This window comes from Limulus polyphemus, unplaced genomic scaffold, assembly GCF_000517525.1.
Source record: "Limulus polyphemus unplaced genomic scaffold, Limulus_polyphemus-2.1.2 Scaffold252, whole genome shotgun sequence".
In the NCBI taxonomy this organism is placed as follows: Eukaryota; Metazoa; Arthropoda; class Merostomata; order Xiphosura; family Limulidae; genus Limulus; species Limulus polyphemus.
In genome coordinates this window covers 260,439-272,963 of record NW_013665862.1, presented here as the reverse complement: position 1 = coordinate 272,963, position 12,525 = coordinate 260,439, and the positions used below count along the sequence as shown (strand labels likewise).

The following is a 12,525-nucleotide window of genomic DNA, read 5'->3' as shown; positions in this document are numbered from 1 at the left end:
AAAGTGTCTGTTTTTTTCCTTCCAAAATAAAAACATTCTGTTGTACCTTTTTTTCTGAATAGGTAGTGTTGCTTGGACAGTAATCAAAGGACCGTTAGAGGCTATGGTTGGTGTGGCCTATGGTGGTATTTTTGGTTTTATTCTGTGGCATGTTCCTGCAAAAGATGATGTAAGTTTTTTTTCTTTTAATTTTTTACCTATTTTTTTATAATGTCCATCTACAGCCTTGATAGAGTGATCATTTCCCCTATTTTATGTTTATACAGAGAGCAAATAAGTGGGTTACAAGTTGCAATTGTGGTGTATGCTAAAATATTCATATTAACCATATTCTGCTGTTTTGCACAACCATGGTTACCTACCACTGAGTTTGAAGGTCTTGTGTTTTACAGTGGAACATTTAATACTAAATTATATTAAAATATTACATATTTCAACAGTATAAGTATCTTTTATTGAACATTGCACACATAAATTATAAAATAACAATTACTGGGTTTCACTAGCTCTGATGCTAATTGAAATATTTTATCAATATCTGGTCATTATTAGTGGGCTCATAAATGAAAGATTAAACTTTCTTTTGTGGTATAACATATCTTACACAGTACATAAGTATATGTGTGTTTGTGCTTGTGTATTTCTTGCACTTACATGTAATTACAGATATTTTCATATTTAGAAGTCTTTAAGTATCCTACGCTCAGCAGCGCTCCTCATTGGAGGACTGTTTATCATGTTTGGAAGTCGGGCAGTGGAGTTTGGCGGAGCTGGTGCTCTGGGCTGTTTATCACTTGCTTTTGTTGCAGCTTCAGGTTGGAGGAAACAGAAGTGGGATGATGGCATTTGGGATGGTGATGATGTAAGTTTAATTTCTTTAAGCCTATCCCAATGGGCTTGTGTATTTTACATGACCTTGTAACCACCATATAACTATGGTGGCATACATACCATGACTGAAAGTACTTAATGTATCTTCACAAAACTTGGCAAGCTTTCAGTAAACATTAAAAGTCTTTTATAGACAAAAAATCAGAATTTTTAATTAAGTATTTTTACTAAAACTTTGTCCAGAATTATATGGTGTCAGAGTGTTGACTGCTCCCAGTGCAAAGTAATTTTTATGTTAAGATTAAAAATACTTTTGTTCATCTGAAAATTTTCAAATTTCATTTGCATAATCTCTAGAACCTCCTAAAAATATCAAATGTTTTTTGTGTCTTTTTCAGAAAAAAATTATATTTTATGGCTCATTTTCAAAATTATAACTTTATAAAGGGGCAATTGATTTGACTGACCTTATAACCACCATAAAAAGATTAAGACATATTTCTAAATTACCCTTTTTTCTTTCTGGAATGACTGTAAACTATAAAAGGAAGACACAGTTGTTTATCCTAAATACCTTAAAGCTTGTAACACTATAAATCTATTTATACTTAATTGTAATGTTTTTTTGCCTTTAGAAGTGTGCCTAACTAGTAATCTTGCCACACAAGTTGTAAATCACACGGTAAATTTGTAGCTCAGGTTACCCTATCAAATTGTGTAATGCACGAGCTGCTTGCAAGCATACCTTACGAAGAATTTTTATTATTCTTTATCTTACTTAATCTAATCGTATCTATCCTAACAAGTTTCTAACTTTTACATTTTAGTTACTTTTATAATAATAGATAAGGAGTACACATGCAAAACAATATAGCACTTACTTGGGTCTTCTTTTTCTTTGCTGTCAACATTGATTAAATTTATCCTACTTTTTTATACTAATAGTACTACCACTCTAAATAATTTTTTATTTAATTAAATACTTCACCTAGGAACACAGAAGAATAACACGTAAAAAGCAGACAATGTCCTATAACCATCATAATTTTTCTAGTTTTCTAACTGTGTGATAAGAGCTATTAAAAATTCAGCTAATCTCCTTGATGTATTTCCCTTGGGAATAAAGTTTGAATTGAAAGATAAATAGACTATTTTTGTATAGAAAGCAAAGTAATATGATATGTCATTTGATAGGTTAAAATTTTGACTTTCTATTGGTTATAAATAATATAGTATTAAATGTCAGAGAAATATTGGCAATTTTTGAAAGAGAGGATGTAACAGGTGGGTGTGGCAAGAGAGATCTGATTTTCTAGTTTATGGCTCTGTAACCAAATAAAATTGAAGGCTATAAAAATTATGTTTTGATTGTATTATAATGAGTAGTTTATGTTAAATTACATGCTTCTCGGAGTTGTGATAAATAAACTAGAGAAGAGAGAAAACCTAGAGCAAATGTCACAGTTTTCATACTATGAGTGGTTGAGATTTTTTATATTTCCTAATAAGATTCAGAACTTAAAACTTATACTAAAGTTTGATTTATTAGCTGTGTTTTGAAGACAAGTTTATTCATATACATTGATAATAAAGTAGTTTAATTAAATTTTGAATGTAATTCTGTAAAAGGTTGTGATATACGTACTTTGACCTACCCAATGATTGTACTAATATTACATTTAGCCACTTTTTAAGGTTGATCATTATATAATAACTATAAAAATTATTTTAAGAAAAACTTGCATAGAATTTTTAAATAAATGTAGGTTACTCTTAAAAAAAGTTCTTAAAGTTCAAATTATTCCACGAAGTGGTATCTACACCCCAAGACAAGCAAAACTTTTATGGAGTTTACCTTTGGTTGGACATGCCCTTCTTCGATTCATTTGCCACCCTTTTCAACTTTGGGCTTCCTCTCTTATGGTTCCCTATTCATCATTTTTGAGCTTGGCTGTTAATTTTCTCAGCCAGGCTTGATCTCACCTCTTTCTATATGCCTATTCTCCTATTTATATCCTCCCTCTGATACTTGGCTTTTCACATTTCTCTTCTAGTGTTGGCTCCTGTTTCACCAGGTTAGCTTTGGTCTGCTTGATATTCAGACCCTCCTTCCTCTCCCTACTATCCCCCCTTCTTATTTCCCTCCTGTTTATTCCTTCTTCATTTGAAGGATGTCTTCCCTTCATCTTCATGCATGGAATTTGTCTGATCTGTCACCCATTAAACTAGACTTTCCAATTTTGTGGTATTCTTCTCATCACTTTGTTGTCACCATTTCACTGCATTTTTCTATCACCAAGTGTGGCAGGTCATTTATCATTAGTCCTTTTGCCTACTTTCCTCCTGGCTATTATACTGCTTACCACCTCTCTGTCTTATTTCCCTGACTGTTTATTAATGGCTTGTTGGTCTCTGACTTTAATGGATGTCAGGATTCCTTACCCATGGTATTTCTCTTTTCCTTGTACCATGAGGTGTTTTTTCTCCTATACTCTCCACTCTGTTTTGCTCCTTTCATTCTCCTCACCCAACTTTCATGCCTGTTTGAGACCTTATGAACTTTTGAACAGTCTTGTGCTTGTCCAATTTGAGCCATTGATTTTCTCCCTTCTGTGCCATCTTTCTCTCCTGACTTGTTTTCTCCTCCTCCTCACCTTCGTTTGCTGTTGTTCAGAGGTCTGTTCTATAGATGCTTCTTGCACTTTCTTCCACAACACTTACATACTCCTCTCACCAAATTAATCTTTTTTTCCTCAGCCTTTGCCTACTCAGAAATTTGATTGTACTTCTCTCCAGTCTCCCTTTCTCTTGCCTCTTCCTTATTGGACCATTCGGACCAAGGTTGGCTCCCGTGTCTTGTTGAGCTGTTTGGTGTGCCTTTTTATGGACCTCTCCCTTTTGAGGTCCCTGTATTTGTCTGTCCCTCTTTTTCCGAGGACCTCTCTCCTTCTACCCATACTGGATGGGTCAATTGCCTCCTCCAGTTGGTATATTCATCTCAGGATGTGGATTATCCCTGAGTATTTCTCATTTTTCGCATTTGATTCACCACCTTGTACATTTTCTTATGTCTCTTCTTCACAGACCCCAAGATAGCTCCTCTGGGTTTGCACATGGACACTATCCACACGTTCATCTCCTTCTCTACACTTTTTTGGCTGTATTATCTCTTGATGGTTTTTGGCATCCAGTGGTCTCCATTCTTTGTTCTGTCCACTATGTATGAGATACATACATACATACATACATACTATTTCTCTTTCAGAACCTCTTTTTTCACCAGGTGGCTGGTGTTGCCTTTCATGGTATACTTACCCAAAGTTTGTATCTAGCCACGATAACCGAAAATGCTCGTACCATTCACTTTGGTTTCTTCTATGTCCACTATTAGGTGGGGTTTTCCACAAGACTACTTGAGGTATCCTTGTGGTGTCTATAGATCTGTTCACTCAATTGTCCAATCAAAACCATACGTATTCCATGTACTGTCATAGAAAAAGCTAGCACTAGGGAAGTGCTCTACCCACTTCTCTGGCTTGTGCTTGCTGGCTTTTAAAAATAGGATTTCATGGTTACCCATTGCACTGTCTCCAATAAAATACCTTTCCTGACTGAAGGACCAATGGGTACTTTTCTCTGTGTCTCTCCAACATGAATCCCCCCTTCACTGAGTGGAGCACAGGAGACCCTAGCCACTCACCAGCTCTTAGCCACTGAGGTGGTGTGCCATGGAGACTCCTATCCAGTTGGACTTAACAGCTAGGACTACTATACAAAAGAGTACCAAAATGGTAATAAGTGGGGTGGTAGTGACATGACACTGTTAGTGTATTGCAGGTCATTCTTCATATACCTTACTCATGCTACTTGTACTCTCCTTCTAAAGCCTGAGTCTGTTTAGTAGAGTTGAGGTGATCATGCGTTATGATGCTGTGCCCTCTTCCTGCAGTCAGAGTCTATCCAGCAGAGTTGAGGTGAGCTCACAGTGTATGTAACCATACTGCATAGTTCACATGCCCTCCTTCTCTGGTTGATGTCTGTTCAGTTGAGTTGAGTTATGCACACAATATATGAATCATGAAGGAATGACTACTGTGCCATCCTCCTGTAGCTGGAGTCTGTCTCATAGAATTGAAGTATGCACACAAGGTACAGTCTAAATATTCCCCAACCACACTACACATATTAGCTATCTGACTGCTTGTGTGAAAGTACTTGGACAGTCATGTTCTCAATTTGTCTGTCCTTGTGACACGTGGGGCTCATTTGCCTCTTTCTCCCTTATATTCTAGGCAAAGAGTGCATACCCTGGATGAGACAAGATGAAGTCTCCCATTTACAATGTTAGAATCAGGGGTTTGATTTCCCTTGGTGGACACAGCAGATATAGCCCAGTGTGGCTTTGCTATAAAAAAACACACCCCCATGGGTGTGCCATATTGGAGTCCCTGCCATGGGCTTCCTTTGTGTGTTTTCTGAAGGAAGTTCATCAAGGTAAAAATTGCACTACTTCACATGGGGTTCTAGTTAGACTGTGTGCATAGGTAAATTATCTTCTCGGATGTTAACATTTCCCTTACTTGAAAATGTATTTCCGATAGATACTTGTCTTCACATACCCTCCCTTCCTACTCCTAGTGTATCTTTATTTTACTTGCCTCATCAAAGAATGAAATTACTATGAGTTCAAGTGCATTGGGGGAGCTATCACATATGGAGATTGTTGCCCACTTATTGGTCAAGGGCTTTTGTTGCATGAGAATGTCATCATGCAACAGTACAATTCACGTTAAATTACATGAAATTAGGTGGGGGTTGCCTCAATACTAGTGACATGCAAATCTCTATGCCATATGTATCTATCAAAAATGCATTTTCAGGTAAGAAAAGTTTTAACATTCAACAGCAAATGCACATAGCTAATGAATCAGTTTAGCTTTAAAAGCTGTAATGACTGTAAACTTACTAAATTTGGAGTTATTCCATTGTTCTGGTATTATTACTCAACGAGAATGTAGTGGCTGTAACAGTAATAACAGTCCTCATTTGCTGCACTAACATGTGCTTTCAATCTGTGCACATGTAAATAACTGATGATGTCTTTGAGGAAAAACTTGTGTCTTGAAACTTGTTTAGTTACACAAACACCATGGCTATGTAGTTCAGACCACCTAAACTTTTTGGTACAAAATGAAGCACAATTAAAAGTTTTTTAAGTTAAGTCAAACCCACAAAAACTCACCTCATTTTTATATATCAGATTCTTAAGGCAATGGAAATTTTGCATGCATTGTTAGTAATGTAACAAATTAGTTATGATACTATAAAGATTTCTTCAACTGGTAAAACTGTTCAGTAGCAGGTTTGTTTTTGATTCACTGTGTGTTTATGTGTGAAATAACCTACTTATCTTTATATGAATGTGTGTTTGTTTAGGGTAGATTATAAAAACAAATTCATCTTTACATCTCGAGATGATGGAATATATTTGTATTTGAAGAATGAAAATTAACTGTGTATGGAAGTGTTTTGATAGTTTATCTGTATGCAAGAATAAAACATTAAACTGTTCATAAGATCTAAAAATATAACTTTTATAGGTTATATCTCATGCACTGGACATATTGTATTTTGCTACCAGTTTACATTAAGTATATTTTTGTCACTGGAATTGTATAACATGTAAAAAATATGCTAGAACTGTTCATTAAAGTTTTGTTCATATTTAAAACTTTTGTTTGTGAGGTTTTAGTTAAATATGGTGTACAAAGCTGTGATCACTTGACAAATTTGTTTAATTATCTTTATTTTTTAGAACCCCGTAAGAACATTTTTTAATTACTTGTGGAAGATTTTCCAGCCTATACTTTTTGGTCTCATTGGGGCAGAAATTCAGGTGTCACAGTTGGAAGCAAACACTGTTGGTAAATATTTTTTTTTTAGCTTTTAACAGTTTTGTAAAACACTTAAGAAAAATAACACTGTTTACATGCATTGTTTCTAGTTAACTTTATTGTTGTAAAGAAAAGGCAAAATATTTATAACTTAGACTACTCTGAAGCAAAATATCATACCAAATGTAAATATAATTGGATACGTATGTATGTATCTCAAGAGATACAACTTAAGTCTATTTTACAGCTGAAAAGTAGAAAGTACCTGCAAGTATTCACAATGTAGGTGGTGAATTCATATTTAATATTTTTGCTAAAGCTTTGGATGTAATAAAATTTGTGAAAAATAGTATAGTAACAATTCATGATATAGTCCTTAAAAGTGTTACACTGAATATTGAGTCATTGCTGTTACCTCGAACTTCATATAAGTTTAGTTAGTTAACATAGTACTGTTGTGTTACAGATTAATAGAGATTATCACTATTAACCATTTAAAGCTATAAGATTGCATGGTTTGTACACAGTACATTTTGTTTTTCAGTAACAGACTGGATTGTATGCTCTGGAATAGTGTTTTTTTATTACATATGCTAGATTCCCATGTGAAAACCGGACTGTGTGATTCACACATGTAATAAACAAGTGGCATTTGGTTAAGAAGATATATGTTTATATTTCATACAGTCTCACTCTTGAGTTTGAATTCAGTTAGGTAGCACAGATCTCAGAGTGACAGATATTGGCTGGTAGCCAGACTAAATACAGACTTATGGACATAAAAGATACAGAAAAATACCATGATTCACAGAAAAGAGCTTTAAAGTGATATAATACAGAAGTAATTAATAAAATAACCATTACATCAATGTGTCACATTATTCTCCAATCAGATTTACTCTACAATAATATCATGAAGAAATTAGATATGTTGTGCTTTCATAGTGTTTTTCACAATTCCCAATGTAATTCTCAATATATATATATTTAAAGCACATTATAGACATAACTTGGCCACTCCTAATCTACAAGTTTTTCTACAGAAATCAATAAAACTGAGTAGTTTCACTAAATTTAAGAATTTATATTTATGTTAATTGTGAAGTACAATGTACTAGAAAATGTTTAAGAGACATTTACTCTCTAGGCAGACTGGACTTGTCTAATCTACTAGAATTTACCAGTAAAAGAAAGAAGAATGGTTATAGCAGAAGTAACTGTCAGTTTGATGTGAAAATGTTGATGAACACTGTATTTTTGTATTTAGAAAATGTATCAAATTGCAAATATAGTACTGTTATCACAATTATTATAATTGTTTTTTTAGTAGTTAAATCTTTTTTAAAGAAATATTAACTTTTTTTATAATGTTAAAGCTATGAGTTTCCAACAATATGGATATAATACATTCTATTTCAGTTGACTTCCAGTTTTTCTGGGGTTTACAGTATTGTTAAAAACTTGATACATAGGTTTTGTTGTTGTTTTATCAGTTTTTCATTAGAGTGGTTTGGTTGTCTCGTTAAAATATTTGGAATTGAGGTATTGTTGTTGTTTTTTTATAATTATATACTTGAAAGTTGTTTGTGGTTCTAGTAATAGGTGGGATAGCAGTAAGTTTACAAACTTACAACACTAAAATCTGTGGTTTGATTCCCTGCAGTTGGCACAGTAGATAGCCAAAAGTGGCTTTGCTCTATGTTTAACATACTGATTACAAAACTTGGAAGTTTTTAAACATATGTTTCTTATAATCTATTGAATAGAATCCAAGTAATAACTTTCTAATTTGTGTTTAAGTAATTACTATAGTTAGATAAAAAGGACAAGTTATATTTTGCCCTAAAATTTGTACATCTTAGCCATCTTATAGCAATCAGATGATTAATAAAACAACCATTGTATAAGGTAGGAGTCTACTTAAATTGTACTGGTTCATTGAAGTCTTAAGAAACTTTGCTTAGATGTATGTTATCATGTAATGATTTTTACTTTCTAGCCAGAAGTTCCAAAAGTTTATTTGTTTGTATGCAAACTTTTTCTTTCTTTCTTTCATTATCATTTAATAATTTTTGAGAGCATAGTAATATTCATGTTTATTTTTAACCATGCACCGTTCTTTTTGTAGGAATACTAATACTACTATCATACTGTTTACCAATATTTTAATTCTGGTATGAGGTTTCATTTGGCCCTGACATCGTTTACAGTCTCTTGCGCTCTCTCTTTTTTTAAATTATTATTACATGTAACAGTTTTAAGTGTTACTAGGTGAACAATCACCAGGATATTACTGCTACAACAATGTTCTTGTCAAATGTTTATGAAAACGGCCATTTAGTTTGTAACATATCTTATAAAGCTGTCTGTGATTTTGTTTTAGCCATTGTTGTTTGAAATTCCTCTATACTATTTACTGTACATGAGTCACATTCATGTTCTTCACATCTTGATCTTGAATGGAATAGGTCCAAGAAATATTACATTTTACTTCTTTTGTCCAACATATTTTTTTAAAGTTTTAAAATATAGCAAGTTCTATGTTAATGTATGATTTTTAAATGATCTAATATGGTGTGTAGTTTATTTCTAAAAGTCTGTATTCCACTTTGCCCTTCTTCAAGGTTTCATCACTACTCAAGAAAGGTTATATAAGGGTGATAAACTTTAGACCATCTCTTCACTGATTATTTTTTCAAGTACCCCATGTCAGATTCTCTGATTGCTTATGGGTGCCCAAATTAACTTGTTCAAGTTGTTTTATTTTTTTCTAATTGAGTGATATGTCTCTCAAAGTTGTCTTCTGGTGTGTTTTTGCTTTCCTGTTCCAATGTCATTTCCTAAGCCAACATCTGGATATCTTTGTTACTTTTTTTTAAATTCTGTTATCTAAATGTCTTTCTTTTCAGAGCCCACTTATATCCCTATTATGTAGTTGACTGGTAATGACAAAGAGAAAGAGTTTTTGTTTTTTTTACTTAACCAAGGTATATACTTGTTTTGGTTACAGGTTCAGAACAATTATCTTTGGAAATCCATGCTGTTCCCATGTTTGTAGATTTTATATTTTGAGGTGAAGACTAAACTACTGATTTTTGCTGACTATACAGACCTATTTAAAAATATGCTTTTCCAACTAACTGGACTATATAACAGACATTATTTTTTTTTACTTTAATGAGCAAATGTGGTAAGCACATAAGAGAGTTGTTTGATGTACAAGTAGGCAGTAGAAGTCTTGAGCTATGAGACCAAAAAGTGGTGTATATGAGTCATAAAAAAGAATATATATATATATTTTGAGATTTTAAATCCTCCGGTTTTATGTTGTAAATTGAGTATTTTCACTTATTGTGTTTCTAGAGTATTATTTAATTGAGTGACTTTAACAAACATTTTGATCTTGCTCATAAATATATATTTTTTGTGAGAGGAGTAAGTTGATAAGAGTCAGACTTAGTAATTAGAGGGATTTTCATTGGAATAGTTTCAATGAAGAAACTATATTTTCCTTATGAGACTTTCATTCTAATGCTTCTAATTGTTAATAATATAATTATTACTTATTGTTATATTTTAGTATTCCAAAACAGAAAAATGCAATGTTGTTGTTGCTAGTTTTAAGTGAAGATAATTGTGTCCTTGACAGTATTTAGCTGAACATTAAAATAAATCTTAGATATCTATATTTTAGCTATGTTTATGCCGTAATTACTAAGATTATTATTATTATTTTAGGTTTGGGACTTGCTACATTAGGTATTGGGCTTTTTATACGTATGATTGTGACCTTTTTGGTAGTTTTCAAAGCCAATCTTAACATCTCAGAACAAGTTTTTGTAGCCTTAGCATGGTTACCAAAAGCCACAGTCCAGGTAAGAATTAAACTTATAAATGTTCTTAACAAAAGTTACTTGTAGTTTGCTTTTGTAGATTTAATTGCAAATTTTGTTTTTATATTCTAATTGAAAGGATATTTCAGATCTAGATGTTCCATTGAAATGTAGGATACTTTATTGATATTTCCAGTGTAATAACATACATACTTTTGTTGTATTTTTATTAATTAAAAGTACACTTTCTTAAGACTTCCACTGAGTTATTTCAAATTCTTCAGGTATTCCTCAGAAATGTTTTTACACTCTGTAAATCCTTGTAATCTTCTTTGATGTGCTTTTCCAAAGGTGCTTCCAATGATCTCTGTGACAATTATTAATCCCTCTAAAATTCCAAATCTTAGCAATAGATACAGTTGCTGCTAAATTATTCTGTGCACTTTTAATATAAATTAAGTGACCAAAATGTTCTTTGAAAGCTACTTCATAAGATTCTTTATTACTTGTGGATAAAAATTCCCATCTGGCTGTAAGAAAAGCTTGTATAAAGTATTTAAATCAATATCAAAAAGTACTCAGTATGCATGTATTTAAAAAAAAAATTATAACTGAGAGTAATATACTTATAATTGGTGAAATGATGAAACAATATTATGACCTAAATGTATACCGATCACTTACATGTTCTTGAAATTAATGTTGCTTATCTAACATTTTGCAGTCAGAATGACTTAGAATTTCAGAAAAGAAAATAGTAGTGACATGCTTTAAGAGTATAAACATAAGCTATTTTTTTTCTGTATGGAATAAAACTTGTGATCTTGGTAAAGATAATTCCAAATTGTGAATATGATAATAATGTTATTTTTCAATAATGATTTTTGTCTTTTTAGGCTGCATTTGGTCCTGTAGCTCTTGACTATGCTAGAAATACTAAAGCTGGTCCTGAAATGGAAGCATTTGGTATTAAGGTATATATATATAGTTTATATTGTATGCTGGTTTAGTGCATGGTAATTTGATGTGATTACTGCTAAACTATTATAAAGTTATCTCATATTTCTGTATTCACTCCTTTCTGCTCACAAGTTAGCTAATTCCAAATTTTGATAAGAAATTAATTTCAGTCATGTAAAATCCTAAAATTGGTTCTTGTTGCCTGCAAAATGAAATATTGGGAAGTGTGAATTGCATCCTCTGGAGATCAATTATGACAACATAATTTTGTGTGAAGTATTGCTTGTATTTTTTTGTAAGTTCTTTATAAAATATTTAAACATTGTTCCCATCTTTGAAATATCTGTTGCAAACATTTTTGTTACACAAGTTATTTTAGTAGTCTGTAATGAAAAGCAAATAACCAGATCCTGCAGGCTAAGGGCTCGATTCTGATAGTAATAGTCCAAGATTTTGTTGATATTGAGTATTTTAGTGCTGTGCTATTTTAACCATGATTAAATTTTGCACCAAATGAAATGTAATATTAACTGTTTTTGTGACAAGTCTGAAATATATGGTATTTATAGACAATTTGCTATTGTGTAGGTCCTTACAATTGCAGTTTTGGCCATTCTGGTAACAGCACCATTGGGAGCAGCAGCAATAAGTCTCAGTGCCCCAAGATTACTAACTCCTTCCCCTGGGAACAACAAAACTTCCAATGATACTGAAGCTCAGGGATCAGTCTAAAACACTTAGTTTTGTAACAAGGGAGTTTCTTAGTATAATATTGTGAATGAAGAATAAAATGAACAGTTGTGATGTAATTATAGTATTTTGGCACTTGTGTATAAAGTTAAAATCATAAATACATCACAACTAAAATCATGAATAATATTCAATGTTAAACTGGTACACAATTAAAAACATTTTATTTAGGCCTATCTATGGCCTTCAAAAAGTTGACGACTCTACATGTCAGGAGGATGATGTTGTAATGTCAAAACATGAAGAGTTGTCAACTT

The 12,525-nt window shown here is 32.5% G+C and overlaps 1 protein-coding gene across 4 annotated transcripts in view; it reads left to right on the top strand.

Moving 5' to 3' along the window:
- Positions 1-12,525, top strand: part of LOC106478807 (sodium/hydrogen exchanger 9B2-like) — a 36,861-nt gene that overhangs the window by 19,548 nt on the left and 4,788 nt on the right. For all 4 annotated transcript variants that reach the window (XM_022382471.1, XM_022382472.1, XM_022382470.1 and 1 more), the window contains 6 exons: positions 63-169; positions 683-862; positions 6,647-6,755; positions 10,464-10,600; positions 11,455-11,532; positions 12,107-12,507. In XM_022382471.1, the coding sequence (XP_022238179.1) occupies positions 63-169; positions 683-862; positions 6,647-6,755; positions 10,464-10,600; positions 11,455-11,532; positions 12,107-12,250 (755 nt within the window). In that variant the 3' untranslated portion in view covers positions 12,251-12,507. The remainder of the gene's footprint in view (positions 1-62; positions 170-682; positions 863-6,646; positions 6,756-10,463; positions 10,601-11,454; positions 11,533-12,106; positions 12,508-12,525) is intronic.